The 17,535-nt window shown below is 35.9% G+C and overlaps 1 protein-coding gene across 1 annotated transcript in view; it reads left to right on the forward strand.

Annotated features, from left to right (window-relative positions):
- Positions 1 to 17,233, forward strand: part of LOC124176478 (DNA mismatch repair protein MutL-like) — a 73,109-nt gene extending 55,876 nt beyond the window's left edge. Inside the window, exon 7 of the mRNA XM_046557871.1 lies at positions 15,929 to 17,233. Coding sequence (XP_046413827.1) covers positions 15,929 to 16,090 — 162 coding nt within the window. The 3' untranslated portion in view covers positions 16,091 to 17,233. The remainder of the gene's footprint in view (positions 1 to 15,928) is intronic.
- The last annotated feature ends 302 nt before the right edge of the window (positions 17,234 to 17,535 follow it).

Below are 17,535 nucleotides of genomic sequence, written 5' to 3' on the forward strand. Positions count from 1 at the left end.
GTGCCAATTTTGTTCAATATTTAATGTGCCGCTATTATGTATTATCTTATAAATTTGAATTTTTATAGTGGAATTGAAGTGACTCGTTTCGATAGTGGTTTTAGTTTTTTAAATTAAAGTACTTATGCCAAAATAATCTTAGATAAGTTTGCAATGTTGGAGTCAAATTCATTCACAACTCTTATCGAAAGAAGTCATGATAAAAGAAAGTGAAGTTGCAATAGTTATTAATGATTGAAGATGAAAGTTCGTCGAAATTCCGGTCAGGAAGAAGAAGAATTTAATACTTTGAAAGACGTGAATACAAAAAGTCGACGTTTCGGCCGGGCCCTGCCGACCATCCTCAGGAATAAATTAAAAAAAAAAATGACGACCAGTACGTGCTTAGGTGTTGTTAGTTGTACAGCATTTCGGACGGAAGTGAAGGTTAGCGGGAATCGATCCGTAAATCTCTGTTGATCACGTGTGAACTTGATCTATGTTCGAAAGTCATGGAGTACAAAGGCAGTGACCAATCGGAGTAAGGGGCGCCAATGATTTGAAATCACGATAATGTAAAGTAGAGAATGTTAGAGTATAGGTGGCTAAGATGTTCAATATCTGTACGTTTGTTAACAGAGTTCCTTTTGTTCTCAAAGATATGGATCATTTCTTTGATGATACGTTTATACCAATTCGGTTCTGTAGCTAGGGTTATAGAGTTGTTGAAATCGAAATTGTGACCCGGGGTCAAAGAGTGATCTGCTAAAGCGCATCTGTCAGTGACATGGCATTTAATATTAGAACGATGACCAGAAATTCTATTTTTTAGGTGTTGTGACGTTTGTCCAATATAACTCATGCTACAGTCTCGACATGGTATTTTATATACACAGTTAATTTTCTCTAAATTAGGAGTAACAGATTTAAGACGAGAAAACAGAGACAGTTTGGCAGTATTAGATATTCTAAAAGTAATTTCAATTCCCTCGTCATTGAGAATATTTTTGATTTGGCTAGATAGATTTTCTATATACGGTATAGAGATAGAGTTTTTAAATTTATCATTAACACCAGTTGGATTGTTGGAGTCTACATTCCAATCAATCGAGTTGTACATTTTTTCTATTCTATACTTTTTGATATCATTGATGAATTTTATAGGGTAGCCATTGGAAATAAGAGTTGTTTCTACAAGTTTTAAATTCTTTTTAAGGAATTGAGGCTTTAGCAGATCACTCTTTGACCCCGGGTCACAATTTCGATTTCAACAATTCTATAACCCTAGCTACAGAACCGAACTGGTATAAACGTATCATCAAAGAAATGATCCATATCTTTGAGAACAAAAGGAACTCTGTTAACAAACGTACAGATATTGAACATCTTAGCCACCTATACTCTAACATTCTCTACTTTACATTATCGTGATTTCAAATCATTGGCGCCCCTTACTCCGATTGGTCACTGCCTTTGTACTCCATGACTTTCGAACATAGATCAAGTTCACACGTGATCAACAGAGATTTACGGATCGATTCCCGCTAACCTTCACTTCCGTCCGAAATGCTGTACAACTAACAACACCTAAGCATGTACTGGTCGTCATTTTTTTTTTTAATTTATTCCTGAGGATGGTCGGCAGGGCCCGGCCAAAACGTCGACTTTTTGTATTCACGTCTTTCAAAGTATTAAATTCTTCTTCTTCCTGACCGGAATTTCGACGAACTTTCATCTTCAATCTACCTCCTGGTCACGAACTTCTTTCCTAAATAGTTATTAATGATGTTCCATACAGACAAGCTATGCGAATTTTAATACATAAATTACTGACAGCAACTTGTCCAGATATAGTTTATGCAGTAAGTATAGCTGCTGAACATTTAACACTTAAACATTCAGATTAGATTGCATTAAAGAAAATTTTCAGATACATCAAAGAAACTATTAATTGCTACTTATTATACTGGATTATTTTGAATACGCGAACCATAAGACATTTAAGGGGGTATCACAGTCTAGAGGCCTAAATTTTGGGCGTTTTTCGGGACTTATGAAGAAAGAAGAAGGAAATAATTTCACCATCCATTTTTTAAAGTCTTCTCTTTCATCTTACAAGAATGTTAACAAAAACATTTTGTGTAAAAAAAAAAATAAAAATTTAATAAGATATGGGCCTCTAAATATCACCGTGAATAAGAACGGGTTGACGCGGTTGATATGAGTCCAGTGCTCCCATCCATCCGAATCGAAGACAAAACCAGTTTTCCTGATCAATAAGAATGTCATTACGGCCGGATCCAAAGAAAAACACAATTTTAATAGAAAAATGGCGATTCTCTGAAGGAAAAGTTAATTTTTCGACCTACTCTTTTTTTCAAATTTTTTATTTTCCGAATTCAGCAATAATAATAATTTCGCAATACCTGAAGTTTGGGCTATAGAGGGATATATAATATGAATGTAAAAATATCAAACACAATAAAAATTTGCATACATTGTAAAAAAATGTATAGAAATAAAGTTGTGTAAAATTAAGATAAAAAATTTGAACTATAAATATACGATTATTTACGTGTATAAAAACTTGTTTTTGTATAAATCACAATTATGAAGAATGTTGTAAAATAGTCGACACAGTGACATTCAATAAATGTTGATCAGAAATAATTTATTTCAAAAATAATTATTCAAAAAAAAAAACAAGTTTTTTTCTGCGAGTCTTCGAGTGAGTTTCAAGTATCACAATCTAAACAGTTCTGAAGCTGGTATGTAATTTGCTTAATATTTTGAAATTCGCGGGATTGTTTTCCTAAAAATGAAGAAGCCAATCAGTACGGGGTACGCGTTTGAGCCACACTATTCCTAGACCCACTGTAATGTCGGCCGACGGTAAAGCCATCCTACCGATTTACGAGTCGCGAAAAGCTTTGCTTCAAGCTGCCCGTAAGTCCTCCGTTTCTATAATATATGACTCTATCTTCGTTAGTTTAGCATACCTACAACTCAGGCTCAATCATAGGCGCTCATTCACCATCCATTCACATTTATGTAATCTGTAATTCTGGTGTTCATTCATTTCACCAGAGTCGATTGTACAGGCGCTAGGCAGTCCGTTGTGTAACAGTCGAATAAGCCCGCCTAAATCACAATAAGATTTTAATGCAGATGTAAAGGCTTGACCGTCGTAGCCTATAAACCTCGTCCTCGCCGTTTCTCGCTCTCACTCCCTCGACGGCGACCAAACGATTAACATGGGCCAACACATAAATATACTTATCAAAATGGGGTGAGTTTGTAGAAGAAAAACTAATTGTGTATTCGAAAATTCAGTAAATTTTAAAGTTGATCATTCACTTAAATTACACATAAAGAGGAAAAAAAGGAAAAATATGTATCTTTAAAGGAACATACGGAAATACAGCACAGCACAGTCGAATAAATTAACGGATGAAACTGGACAAAAAACGAGGATAAAATCAGACGTGGATTGCTGTTGATAAGTTTAACATACATCTATTTATATTCCTTTTTCTCACATTCTATCATTTTTATAAAAATAACGACAATTTTATTATATGCACCAAATTATTTGTTCTTTTAATTTATTTATTCTATTGTGATGGGAAACGGGCATTCCGTTACAGTTGATTTAAACATTTGCTGAAACATCTTTTTTTTACAGATTGGTTTGAAAGACGGATCTGGCCCTGAAATACTTATAATTCCCTTTCTCAGGACTCTTGTTGCCATTTTGTTGGTTATTCCTTGAGAGTTTCCAGAATTCACTGATGCACTGTTCTCTTCACCTGGGTTTCCAATTTCTACTCTTTATATTCGTGGGTTGACGGTTGAATTTTCAGTTTAGCGGAGCTGCCAGACGAAGCAAAAATAAAACCGGCGGATGTTTTCCCCACTCACTTTTCCTCTGTTATCCTGCCAGACTGCCATTAGCCGTCTTTTCTGCTACCTCCCATCATGTTATTGTGTGAAAGGAGAAAATCAAGTAGCTGATATTATGACATGACATCTTTATTTCGTGTAATTTTTCGAAAGTTATATGATATGATAGAAATAATATCAACAGAGAATTGTTACTGCAAACTTAAGATTGCTTCAAGATAATTTTATTGTTAATTATAAATTGATATTTTGAAAATAGAGCTAGTTGCTTTCAGAGGAAATATCGAAACATCGTGACGGCTAGAAACAACTGAATTACTTATAAGCTAAAGACTTTTGTTTAAATAATAAGTTAGCAGTTGTTTGAATGGTTTTCTTTAAATACTCGTTTAATATGTTGAAGAAATAATGTTTTATTGATATAACTGATAAGTGTTTTTCATTTATTTGTTGGAACTGATTTAATTTCAATTGTTACGACCAGTTTGAGAGGAGGTTGACCCAAATTTGCAACCCTCAAAATTTCAATACGAAAAAGTTGATCATGTTATTTTCTTTTCTCACCTTGATCGAAAAGACTTTATACAACGAAGTGAAAAAAGATTTGGGGATACGAGGAAGACAAACGGGAAAAATGGCGTTATCTGTAGGTGAAAACTCCGTTGCCACGATTACGTGTCGCGCACTTCCATCATTGCTTTTTCGATATGCGTTTGACATGACGTTTTAGGCTTTGAACTAGATACGGTTTAAACATATTTGCCCGAAGAATACACGGCTGAATCCATCTCAAACCATGCAGACGAGCAGAGGTTAAGTTCCAGAATTGCTCGTAATTTTGGCCAAGGAAAAACATAGTTCAGTTACGACCAATTCTAGAATATGACCTTTTCTGGCCTGCATAATTTGAGATGGATCAAAATCAAATCAAAAACATGCGTTTAAACGAATCAAATAGTTTGTAACATCCCGAATTAGCGCCAACCGGACGTGGTGGGACGTGGGTCTTCTTCTGTCTTCTCGTACAAGTTTAATTCGTGATTATTTAACTGAGAAACGTCTCGTCGTTTGAGTCTTTTAATTTTACAGATTCAATTATTGTTAAAGATTTTCCCTTAACAGTTCAAATAAAAGCATTATCCTAGCACTTTTTCAGGAATCAAGTAGGAACAAATGAATGCCAGTAAGAAAATTTCCTTTCGCAAAATGTTTATTAATAGGTTTGAATAGTATAAAACACATTTTTTAATCACATAAATTTGATAATGTTGACGGGATGTGGAGTCAATGGTTAGCTAATTTTTTTTACATATGCTCGTTTTGCAGCGATATTTCCGTCCGATTTCAGTCAATTTTTATTGAAATGCACCTAGGGCTTGTAGTTTTTGGGCAATGCTCGGAAAAAAAAAATCATTAAAACTCGACCATTTTCGGTAAAACATCGATTTTCCATTAGAATTTGAAACTTTGTTAATTAATAATTAAGAAACTTAAGTTTTTCTGCCAACTTCCGAGTTTGGCCCAAAAATTACGCAAGCAATGAAGATGTTGAAATTTCAAGTCAATCGAAAACTCCGGTTTCGAGAAATCGTGCAAAAGTGACCAAAAAATTAAATAGGAAAAAAACACTCTCAAAGTTTTGAATGCCTTTTCGCAACGATTACCAGTGTTTATGACGATTAAAAGTTGCCTGCGCTATAATACGAAGTTTCTAGTGCAGCATCTTCCTCGATCCTCTATTGCTCTATAATTTTTTGTCTGATTTGGGCTTGTTTTGATTGGTTTTCAATATTGATGTCTGCGCCACGCACGCGGTAAATGTTTTCAGCCCTGCAAACTGTGACTACTCGTTCGCCAATTTCGATGTCGAACCTTTAAATATGGAGGGTAAAAACTGAGGGCTAAGAATAGTAATACAGGAAACACAGGAAAGGAATTTATCGCAATTAATCGTGATGATTTTCTTGCATCGTCCACAGTTTTCTTTTACGCCTCGTTTCGGCGTCGCTCGATTATTTCATCCTTGTGCCGTTCATCCTCTTAACTCCCAGCCCACTCTATATGTTACTGGTCCTGTAATTATTATGTTACTTCCGCTCCTTTCACAGATCTTTGTATCAGCTATATTTTTTTTTCTCTTCCCTTTTTTATTTGAAATTTGCCGGTCTAATTTTGTATTAACTTTATCTGCGATGTTTGGTCGGAAAAACTGCCGGGCGGTCCCACTTTTTTGGAGTGTTAAGAAAAGATAGACCCCATTCGAACTCGGTTTCAAATTTTTACCGTGTCTTCAGAATTGAAGTAGGAATAGGATATTGTTTTCAAAACTTTAGGTTGGTGAGTTGATGATGAAAATAGCAAATGAAATTTATAAGCAAAATAATAATTATTTAATCATATCAAACACAAATTTGCAATATGCAACTGCATAGAATGACTCAAAATCTTAAAAATCGATCTGTTGCATTTTTTCGTACGACTAATGGATTCGAAAATACAGTAGTTTGAATGTTCGCATGCTCAACGTTTTTTGTGATTTCCTGCAATTTTCAACCTTGCATATTTTCTTAAAAAAAAAATAGCAAATTTTTTTCGCGAAACACGTTCCATTATTTCATTAGTAGAATTTTTCTGTAAAATTTTAAAAAACTTGAAGTCATTGATTAAAATTTAGTGTACGGTTTGACATGGAACGAGTGATGGTTATAGTGGAACGTTGGAAGAAGGTATGTAAATTTTGCTAGATTTTTCATAATAGATTAACTTGGTGAAAAACGCGCCGGACAAAAGAAACCCAGGTTTCCAGGATAAGGGTAGCGAACAAACCTTTCAGGGTTAAGGGCTAATTTCATGGGTTTCACCACCCTACACCCCCACAATATACAGTGTTTTGTTGAATTACTAGATCATTTTTCCGGATGTCATAGGCTGTGTATTCATCTATAATTTTTTTTTTTTTTTTTTGTATGACCATCCAATTTTAACGTAGCATATAATCGATGCGAGTTCTTCAATCTTCCTCGACTATTGGCTTACCACTTGCCAATGTACAGACATGAAATTTTAATCAATTAATTAATTTACATACGATTATTCTTTTTATAAATTTTTAATTTTTGCTGGATTCACCAACATAGTTGATATTATAACGAAACGCATTTAGAAAATGTGAATATCGTTGCAATCTTCTAGTGGCCATTATTGGGATACCGTTGTTGAGCGTGAAAATTTGCAGTAGTAATTCATGATGTTTTCAGAATGAATTTTTGGTCGTACAAATAGTCGTAGAATTTCATGATTCCAAAGATAATAGCTTTTGCTTCCTTATCAATTATTGCATGCACTTACGCCCTTTTATTTAATGCCTTTACCGCGTACGCAATGGGTTTCTTGCCTTTTGGCGTTTCATGTGCTAGTACAGCTGAGATTCGGTAATTCGACGCGTCACTGGTTAAAACTATTTCCCTATTGGGGTCATAATTAATTAATAATTGGTTCGACCTAAATTCTTTCTTTGCTTGCTCAAATGGTCTCTTGCACTTTTCATTCCACTCAAATGTATTTTTTCCAAGACAATCGTACAACGGTTTTCATTTCTCAGATCTTGCATGGATGCTACCGACTCTCGTTGCTACCCGTCATCATCCTTCGGAAGAGCTCTTCGTCTTCGTGTAAGGTTTTTACTAGTTGCTTTGGGATGCAAACCGTAAACGCGTCCTTCAGATTCATTACTATTTTGGCTTCAAATTTCGTCTTGACTCGACGTATTCTACTCCCTCGATTATCTAGATATGCTTCGAGATCGACTAGCTTCTTCAAAGGGAGAAATGTCTCTAACTGTGCAAGTTCATTCAGTCTAGAGAAATCCATAATTGTAATGGTCAATACGTATTTTAAAAAATTCTGAAAGAATGTAAATTCGAAAAATTGGTGATTTCGAAAAATTAACGACGGAGCTAGGAATCGAACCTGGTGTCTAGAGATGCTTGACCGGAGCCTTACTCCACTAGACCACCTAGCCACCCTGACTCTGTTGTCGTTAATTTCTCTCATCACCAGTGAGTTCGAATTTGTTTTCCTGTGCCCGGTTTATGTGTGAATAAGAAGTTTCTTCTCTTCAAGCACTGTGTATATGGAGGACTATAATGTGTAGTATAATGTAATAGTATAATGTAATAGTCCTCCATATACACAGTGCTTGAAGAGAAGAAACTTCTTATTCATTAAAAAATTCTCTCGTGAGGCGATTCCTTCAAACTCACCACATGAATTTGAAAATTTAAAATTTGGTGAGGGGTATGAATGTCACGTGGTTAATATCACATCAGAGATAACAAACAGTTTTTAGAATTAATCATGAGGTGAAGAGTGTCACGTGATTCATGTCATGATGGTAAGAAACATGTGAGGCGGTTGATATCACGCCGGCATCCGGGATGGTGAAAACAATTCTCGGAACTATTAATTGTGTAATGTAGTTGGTGGTTGATATCATGTCCGAAGCTGCCCAAGGTTAACCAGAACATTCCTGAGATTGGCAGGTTGATCGCACGGGAAAAAGAAGGACTTGCGTCTCCGCTATAGTTCGACCATCAGTAAGGGGGGTGACAGCGAGATTGTTAGTAAAGCACAGTGATTTTGACCTTCAGTTACTGAAATTGCTGGTAAAACAGCGCAGTCTTGCCCTTTGGTAGATCAAATCGTTGGTGAGGCAGTGTGATTTTGACCTTCGGCTCAGTACAGCAGGGGCCGATCGCTGTGACGGAGTAGCGTACCTAGGGCGGAGCAAGAAGGGCACCCACCCTGGGCGCCATTCAAAGGGCTGTGCATCATTCACAAATTGTTGAATTTAAAAATCGAAATACACCAACAGTATAATTCATATTTATGTATACTTTGTTAATCTAACTTTATGCTCATTAATTCGTACTTTGAAGCAACGGCTAGTTTGTCCAATATACGGCTTGTTGCAATCCTTACAACAGATTTTATATACTAAGTTTGATTGTTTTTCAAATGGTAGTCTATCTTTCCCTGTATCAAAAAACAAGTATAAGTCACTGACATTTTTACCCACAAATTGTACGTTGTATTTTTTAAACTTTATGTTTAGTGATTCAAACAAACCATTAGCGTATGGAATAGAAATGAAGGTTAAGTTGTCTTTATTTGTTGGGATCAAGGAGTTATTGTTGTCTTGTTCTTGGATTTTTTTGTACCTTTGATTGATGATTCTATATAATAGGCCCGGCGGGTAATCACTCTTAATTAAAACATCTCTGATTATTTTGAGATTTTTTTTGTGATAACAACTGTTAGCTGATTTTATCCCCCTATCAACTAAGTTAATTATTCTACCAATTTTATAGGATCTAAGATGATGTGAATGAAGGTGCAAATATCGTTCAGACGACATGGTTTTTTGGAACTAATCAGTTTCGATGATATATGAGTTATTGATGATTGTTACATCCAAGAAGTTGATTTTGTTGTTGTTCAATTTCTATGGTGAATTGCAATCTTGGGTGAAAGCTATTGAAATTTTTTAATAGTTGTGGGATGTAATCCTTAGGAATGGCTGTTAATATGTCATCCACATATCTAAAATAAAAAGGTAACAAGAAAGGCAGTTTTTCCTGCAATGGTCTTCAGGGTCATCCATAATCATGTCTGCTACATTGGAGATAAAGGAGAGCCCATTGGTAATCCAAATATTTGGGAAAATATCTTATCATCGAATTTGAGTATAGAAGCATCAAATTAGATGTTTAAAGCTACTAAAAATTGTTCGAGTGGTACGGGGATGTTCGGTGATAGTTCACGTCAACGATGTTTTATCGAATCTATAGCCAAATTCAACAGTATATTAGTGTAGAGTGATACTACATCTAGGGAAACTAAAATGTAATCCGGTGGCAATTTGAACCCATTGATGGAGTTGACTAGATTGGAACTGTCTTTTACGTATGAAGCTGATCTTGTCAAACCCAATTTTATCCATGAATTTAAGATTTTGGCTAATCTATAAGTTGGACTATCTAAAAATGACACAATACTCTCACAGGGACATCAGTTTTATCAATCTTGGATAAGCCACAAGCTCTAGGTGGCACACTATTATTAGTGTAGATGCTACGTTTGAATTGTCTGGTAATGAAGTTTTTTTTGGTGCCAACCATTAATTAGTGTATTAACACGTTGTTGTATGGTGTAAGTAAGATCATGTTTGACAATTTTATACGTGTTTTGCTCTGATAGTTGCTGTGACATTTTCATTCGATAGTCATTGAGAGTAATACAAACGGTTGCATTACCTTCGTCAGCTTTTAAGAACACAACCCAGGGTGAGAAGCCCGGAAGTCTTTAATAGTGTTGAGTGCTCTTGTGTTGAATTCACCTGTTATTCGTGGATTGTGTTTAAAGTTGTTAATTTTATTAGAAAAATCAATTCTAGCTTGATTGCGTGACTCGAGAGGAATTTTATGAGCGCAAGATTCAAAATCAGCTATGAGATTGGATGTAAGTATTGCCTTGTTTTTTTATGGAAATTCCATGTTCTGGTCCCAAACTTACAGTTTCAATAACTTTTGGGCGTATAGTGACGTTCGTTAAGTTAACAAACCATTTTAATTTGTTAGATATTTTTGTCTGTGATGCAGGAGGCCAACAAATGTGTATGTTTGAATTTCCAAAGAGCATAGGCATTAAATTCCGACCGTTCTTTGAAGAATTAACGTTCCGAGCTAATAACAAATGCTTCCCAAACCTTTCCGAGTTACTACCTCAATTATTTGAGATTCCAACCTTAAAAATTCGTATCAACTACATCACCGCCAGAAATAGTTTGACAGCTGAAAGTCGAGATGGTCAGTCCTCACGAACAGCCGATAAAACTCGCGCATGTGCAGTTGCTTTTCAAGTTTCAAGAGATCGTCCCGGTATAATTCTTTTCTATAACTATAGGTTTAGCTTTCATATTTTAACGATATCTTTGTTGAAATTGTTTTCTTTTCCCTAGCAAATGGCATTTCTTTTTTGAAGTTTGGTTACTTTTTGTTACTTGTATTAGCTAATTTTTCTATTTTTTATAAAACTTTCTTGAAAATTTGAAATTATGCGTAACCACTATTAACCTATTTCATAAGGCAAGAATAACAGAGTGCAATTTAATTTATTTATAAATATATTAAAACACGAGCCGTTATTTGGTTTAAAATTTATTCATTCATCCATTCCACAATTCATTCATTCCATGTATATGTTGTTTAAAATAGTGTATATTGTTAAAACTAGTGTATATTGTTAGAATTATAAATAATTGTAAATAACCGTCTTCCGTCGAGGCACTATATTCTTGGATATCACTTTTGTTGTTTCTTCGTTTTACGTCGTTTCTCTTTAAATTTGGCTTGACTTTTGGAGTGTATAATAATTAATTTGAAATGTTCGTCCACGTGGTTTGAATTTACTTTTCTATTATTAGTTCGAAAAATGCCATTAGAAATTTCTCAGAAGAATCCCCAAACAAAAGGATCAAAACACAACATCGAAACAAATTTTACCAGCATTATGTAACCAGGATAAACGTCGCTATATTCAGAAAAGAAAATTCACAGCTAAACCTGAAAATAATCTATAACTAACTTACAAACTATTTGGAGGGGAAATGAGTTTTAATACATAGACACCATCAAATATGATATATAACGTGTTGACATATAACCCTTTGTTTTATTTTATTCACATTTAAAAAAGAGTCGTTGTGGATGGTTTAGTAATTGGGGCTGTAAGCCGCCCAGAGCCTCTCCGGCGCTTGCCACGCCGGGTGAGCCCAATCCACAAAGGGGCAGTGGTGCCCCCACCGCCCCTCGATCAACCATCTGATCCCGAAAAAATCAATGCAATCGTCACCGTGCAATTGGCAGTCGTCAACTAGTCCTCGAAAATATGCAATTTCGCTTCGAATTTCCGCCCTATCTTGGCGTCGTTTCTTAAATTCGTTAATTTCAAGTCACCCTAGAGTCCTCAACAGGTACTGTAAACAAGGATAAACAACCAAATTCAAATTAAAATGCTACACAAAACACTTCAAATAAAAAAGAGCGAAAACCATGATTCGAGAACACTATCACGAACAATGAACAATAAATCAAAATGAAGAATTCTCAAAACTCGCAAACTTTTTCTTTGCACATATGAACATAAATAATTAAACGACTCAAAAACTCTTAAACATGTTAAGATAAAAAACATCTATAGTGAGCAAGATAATGAAACTCGGTACTCACAGAAATCTTCTCTGGTTCGTCACTGCAGCCATCCACCAAGTCAACGTTAACGCCGAGAGGATACATCACAATCATCGACATATTATCCAAGTATGCGGGGGCGGTGGCGATAAAGTCCAAGAGTGGGAAAGATGTGACTGTACAGGTATCAATTTTCCTGCTACTCTGCGTGATGTGAAAAAGTTTGAAAAATGGAAACAAGTTTTCAAAAGATGTGGGTTTAAATAGGTTGCTTAACATCCTAAAGACTCAACCCCTTCACATCAGCATCAACCAATGATGTTTGAGGTAGAGGAAACTGACCAATTACTACGAGGATCTTTTTTCTTCTCTGCCGCTCAAACAATAACCCCACTCACGATGTGACTGAAAATGAGGTTTGGGTAAGAAATCAGAAAAAGACTGAAATATATAAATCTCCAGAAACTCGTATAACCCATCAATTTTGTATATGAACAGCCTTATCGGAATGTAAAAGCAGAAGTCATAGAATATATTTCACAAATAAGTAATGATGTTATATCTCATCAACCTAACTCATGAAACTAACCCATAGAATAACCGTTCGAACAATTCATAAAATTCAGGAGCTATTAGTGGATAATCTTGAGTATATCCCCTCATTATTTTAAACCTTATAAGATTCATACCATAATCATCATCATCATCACTTGAACCATGGATACTTCCCATCGAATAATATCTGGAGCAATTGCGGGGTATTAGATTCGAGGAGATACTGTACCAAGCACTATTAGTGTTAAACATTGTAGATAAAAATATATTCCACTCAATTTGATTCCCTGATTTTACCAAGATGGGAGTTCCCGGTAACATGAAAAGACTTCCGTTTCCTCCATAGACGGTGAAGCTCTTGGTGACATTCGTTCATTTTCCTTGTTCTGACGTCTACTGATTCTCATTTTGTTACACGTACTACTTCTCATGCCATATAGGTAATGTAACCTGGCTTATTCATGATTGAAAATGCAATTTCACTAGATTCTAGTGGAGCTGCTGAGAGTGCGATATGCAGCATATCCAATCCGCATTGTTGTAGTACGATGACATTATGTAAAGCGATAATTTTGATTTCTGACATGTCTTTCAAGACAGATCAATTTGGAATTAACGTATGTAAAAATATTCATATTCCCGGCCGTTATAAACATTAAAACGATTCACAATTCCATCAGTTTTTCACAATTCGTCCGCCCTATTGGATACGCAATTTTTAATAAAATCCCTAGCATCAACTTTTCCCCGTAAATTACACTGCTGCCCATAGATAAAGAAAAATATATGTCATTCACGAAAACGCGTTAATGGAACAATAATGCGTTTGAGATTCATCAATTCGTTTTGATTTTTATGGCTAGCAGCATCGATAAACTTTCCTCATATTTGAATGACGCAGATAAACACACAACGAGTAAATTCTACAATAACCCGACTCAGTTCAGTTTGATGATCCGCAAAGGCGCTTTTCCCCATGAATACGGCGAATGTCCAAGGGCGGCTCGATGAAACTCAGCTACCTGCAAAGAAGCATTGCTACTCACACCTCTGTAATGCAAATATATCAAACGTCGATTACGAGCATGCTGAAAATGTTTAGGGAGAATTACATTTAGAGTCAATGGAGGACTATAGAGATTGATAAATGCAAAAACGGTGATCTCACCAGATGCCTCAAAACATATGATTTAGATCCGTTGCACTACTATACAGCACCGGGACTTGCTTTTGACGCGATGCTCAAGCATACTAGAGTAAATTTACAACTTTTAGTCGACCCTGAAATGGCGTTATCTATTGAAAAAGCCATTCGAGGCGGCGTAGCACAATGTTCTAATCGACAGGCTCAGGCCAATAACAGGTTTATGGGGGAAAGATTTCGATCCTAGTAACGTGGAATCGTATCTCATGTATTTTTGACGTAAACAATCTATACGGTTCGTTCGAGTGGAGGCATAATTCTTTCGATATATCAACTCACTCAAACGATTCACCGATCGATAACATCCTGAACCGAAGGATATCCGAATATCCTATAGAGCTTCACAAGGATCATAAAGATTTTACCTCTTTTGTCTCGAGCATTTCACACCTCGGGGTCTGATGAAGGATGGGAACAATGGAAAAATTATGACCGAATTCATCGGGGATACAAGTAAAACTCGGCACATTTACCACCAAAGTAAGCGAACGTGCCAAAGATGCCGAAAGTGCAACGTTGAACACCATCACGTTTAACGATTATAAGCACCGCATGGGGGGACTTACAAAGAGTTGGTCCATAGCACAATGCCTAAAACGTAGCAAAAAATAAAATAGAAACACCAACTTAACCCCACTGTACTGAAAACAATTTCAGGCATTTTTTACCGACGATCATGGTCATTTGGAGGATTTTTTACCGACAATCATGGTCATTTGGAGGATTTTTTACCGACGATCATGGTCATTTGGGAGATTCTCTTACCGACGAGTGGTCGGCAGAGCAAATTTTATCTTCCGAGAGTGAGGGTAAGCTTCAAGGGTTTGCGTCTGCAATGCACGGATAGGCGGATTGGTCGGCTTGGTCGGTAAAGAAGGTGTTTCTACGCAGATCCCGCCTTGTATATCTACTTCTCACTCCACCGCTAACTTCATGCGTATATTATTGCTATTATAATCTTTTTCATACTATTGTTATTATAATGTTTTTCACCTGTTGCTACTTCTTTTTCATTTGTTCAGGACTTTTTTATTAGATAGAGAGATTATTGCAGCAATGCGCTTAGCTGTACATATATTGTATCGATTGTATATCTATTGTATTAGAGTCTTACATATTTTCAAAGCTGTATGGTGTAGCTTAGGTTGCCTTTAATGCAACTCTCAACTGCGTGTTCACGAATGGCATTGTCAAGTGCTATATAATGGTTGGATTCAATGATGGTAGTCAATTATAGTACCAAAATGATAATATTATAGTTCTGAATAGTGCGAGGATCTCGTAATATGGTTTTACATTCGGAATAATGATTTTTGTTGTTATATACCATCTAGCCACATTTTGGATAGTTGGGCGGTTCTTTCATCGATCGGGTTACAAGATCTCACACTTGGAGTTGGGTTAGTTGGTATTAGTGGTATAGAATAGTAATTAGGAATAAAATATACGAGGGTTCCGATCGGATGTTACACCGTCATGAGCGTTCGTCGGTGTCTGGCTGTATTTTGATGTTGTTCGACTGGAGTCAAACGGCCCAACATGTTACAGTACATATGGACAATAATTCAAAGACGGCTAGTTTTTCGGCCGAGTCGATTACGTTGGTAACTCAGATTCTGCTGGCCGGCCGCTACGGGCTGAATCGGCGTTACCCGCGTAATCGACTCGGCCGAAAAATAGCCGTCTCTAAATTCATGTCCACCACTCCGCGTCCGCCAGCGAGACTTTTGCATTTACCTCTCAACAGTTCTGATCGCTTCTATGCTCCGAAATACAAATGAAAGAAAGTATCGACTGACGGATCTATTGAGAAGTAGGTTCACGAAACCCGAGCTCGCAGCACATCCTCTGAATAGTGGGAGAAGCATTTCGCTCATAAAACTAGAAAAGTGGCTTTATTCAAATGCTAGCTAGAAGTGATATTTGACGCAAATTATTCCCAATAAAGCCTGAGCTAGAATAAATATTCTATACTCACTTAACTGCCTCAGAGATTCATTTGTCGACATTTTAGCTAATCAATATCTTTTATTTTCAGACTAAATTGAACTTCGCATCTTTGAAACGCACATGCAGGCCAGAGAAAATAATAAGTATCCACAAACGAAGCAAAAGGAATGTCGACAAGAGCCAGAGTATAAATTTCCATCACGTGATTCGTTCCTCCAACAAACTGCTACCTAATAGTGATTCCAATTGACTCACGCTGATGAGACTTAATTCTATTACCCGGTATGCCTGATGAAATATTCTTCAGTTATACCTATTGTTCTAATATGTTATTGCAGTAAAAAAAATTAGTTAAGTCCCATTTCCCGCAGGTGGATTATAAAAAGTGGGAATACATACTGTGACATTTTTACGTCAAGCAAGTCACGTATTTGAACGGCCATCGATGATTTTTTTCCACTAAATATTTTCTACGACTAATCGATGTAAGTCTCTTGCAATGAGTCAAGCCAAAGGCCAGGACGCGATACGATTGGCTACCTACCTGAGGTAATCGAATTGCTGTTTTCGTGCGCAGTCACGTCTTACTCGGCTCATATCTTAGGAGGAAAGCTTAATTGTCAGTGAGTGATTCTTGTAACTATTCGCGAACCTTCGAACAATTACTCTCACATTTTTACGCGACTATAAGGTAGTACTAAAAAATAAATGCGATACTAAAAAACGCTTTCTCAAGTTAAATATTCGTTTCTCAAGTACTCCGCCCATATTGAACATTTCTGATTTACCTATATAATAGGCTAAAAATGTATACAACTTATACCCTGAATGTCGAAGTGAATTATCTACTAGTGAGTGTCTATTAAAATAAAAACAATAAAAACAGGGAATCTGTGATGAAAAAAACATCCTAATTTATAACACGGAATGACTATAAGGAACACTTTTAGCCCTTCTAGAAATATAGATACATTTTTTTAAAGATTTTCCAAAACTATTTGTTGATATTTAGTTTTTTTTCTTACTTTGGCAAATCAAGACAAAATTTTTTCAAATGGGTGAATTTTTTGCTTTTAAAGTAACTCAGGCATGAGCCGTGAAAGTAACTGCACGTGAAAACAGCATCTGTATTACCTTCGCTAGTTAGCCAACTGAATTACGCAATGGTATTTGGCTTGGCTCACAGCTTGCATACATTGGTAGACCGATATCCGAAGTACAAAATACCTTGTGGAGATAATAATCGGTGATTTTCGGTCAAAAGAGCGTCTTGCCTAACACAAAATGCCACTTCAAAATATATATTATGTATAAAGTTAACGATCAACTTTTTATATTTTATTTTGTAGAATTTATGTAATACAGGCCGGCTTCCATACAAAAATTCATACCAATTAACTAGTATTTACATGAATCTCTCCATAAATGTCAGAGTTTCAGATTATCGCAATTAATCCTAAATAAATAGCCGAATTCGAAGAATTCTTCACAATCATCTTGACTTCGTCATTTTCCTCACATATAAAATATTCGTGTGATAGATAATCTTTTCAGAAAACAATAAAACAAAATTGTCCTAGTATATCAACATTAAATAAAACTTGTAAATGCTACCAGAGAAGCTATAATGATTATTGCTGTGGAAACTCTGATAGCAGTGAAAAAAAGTTTTCCGAAAGTTGAAGTTCTCAAATT

Source organism: Neodiprion fabricii, chromosome 1, assembly GCF_021155785.1.
Source record: "Neodiprion fabricii isolate iyNeoFabr1 chromosome 1, iyNeoFabr1.1, whole genome shotgun sequence".
In the NCBI taxonomy this organism is placed as follows: Eukaryota; Metazoa; Arthropoda; class Insecta; order Hymenoptera; family Diprionidae; genus Neodiprion; species Neodiprion fabricii.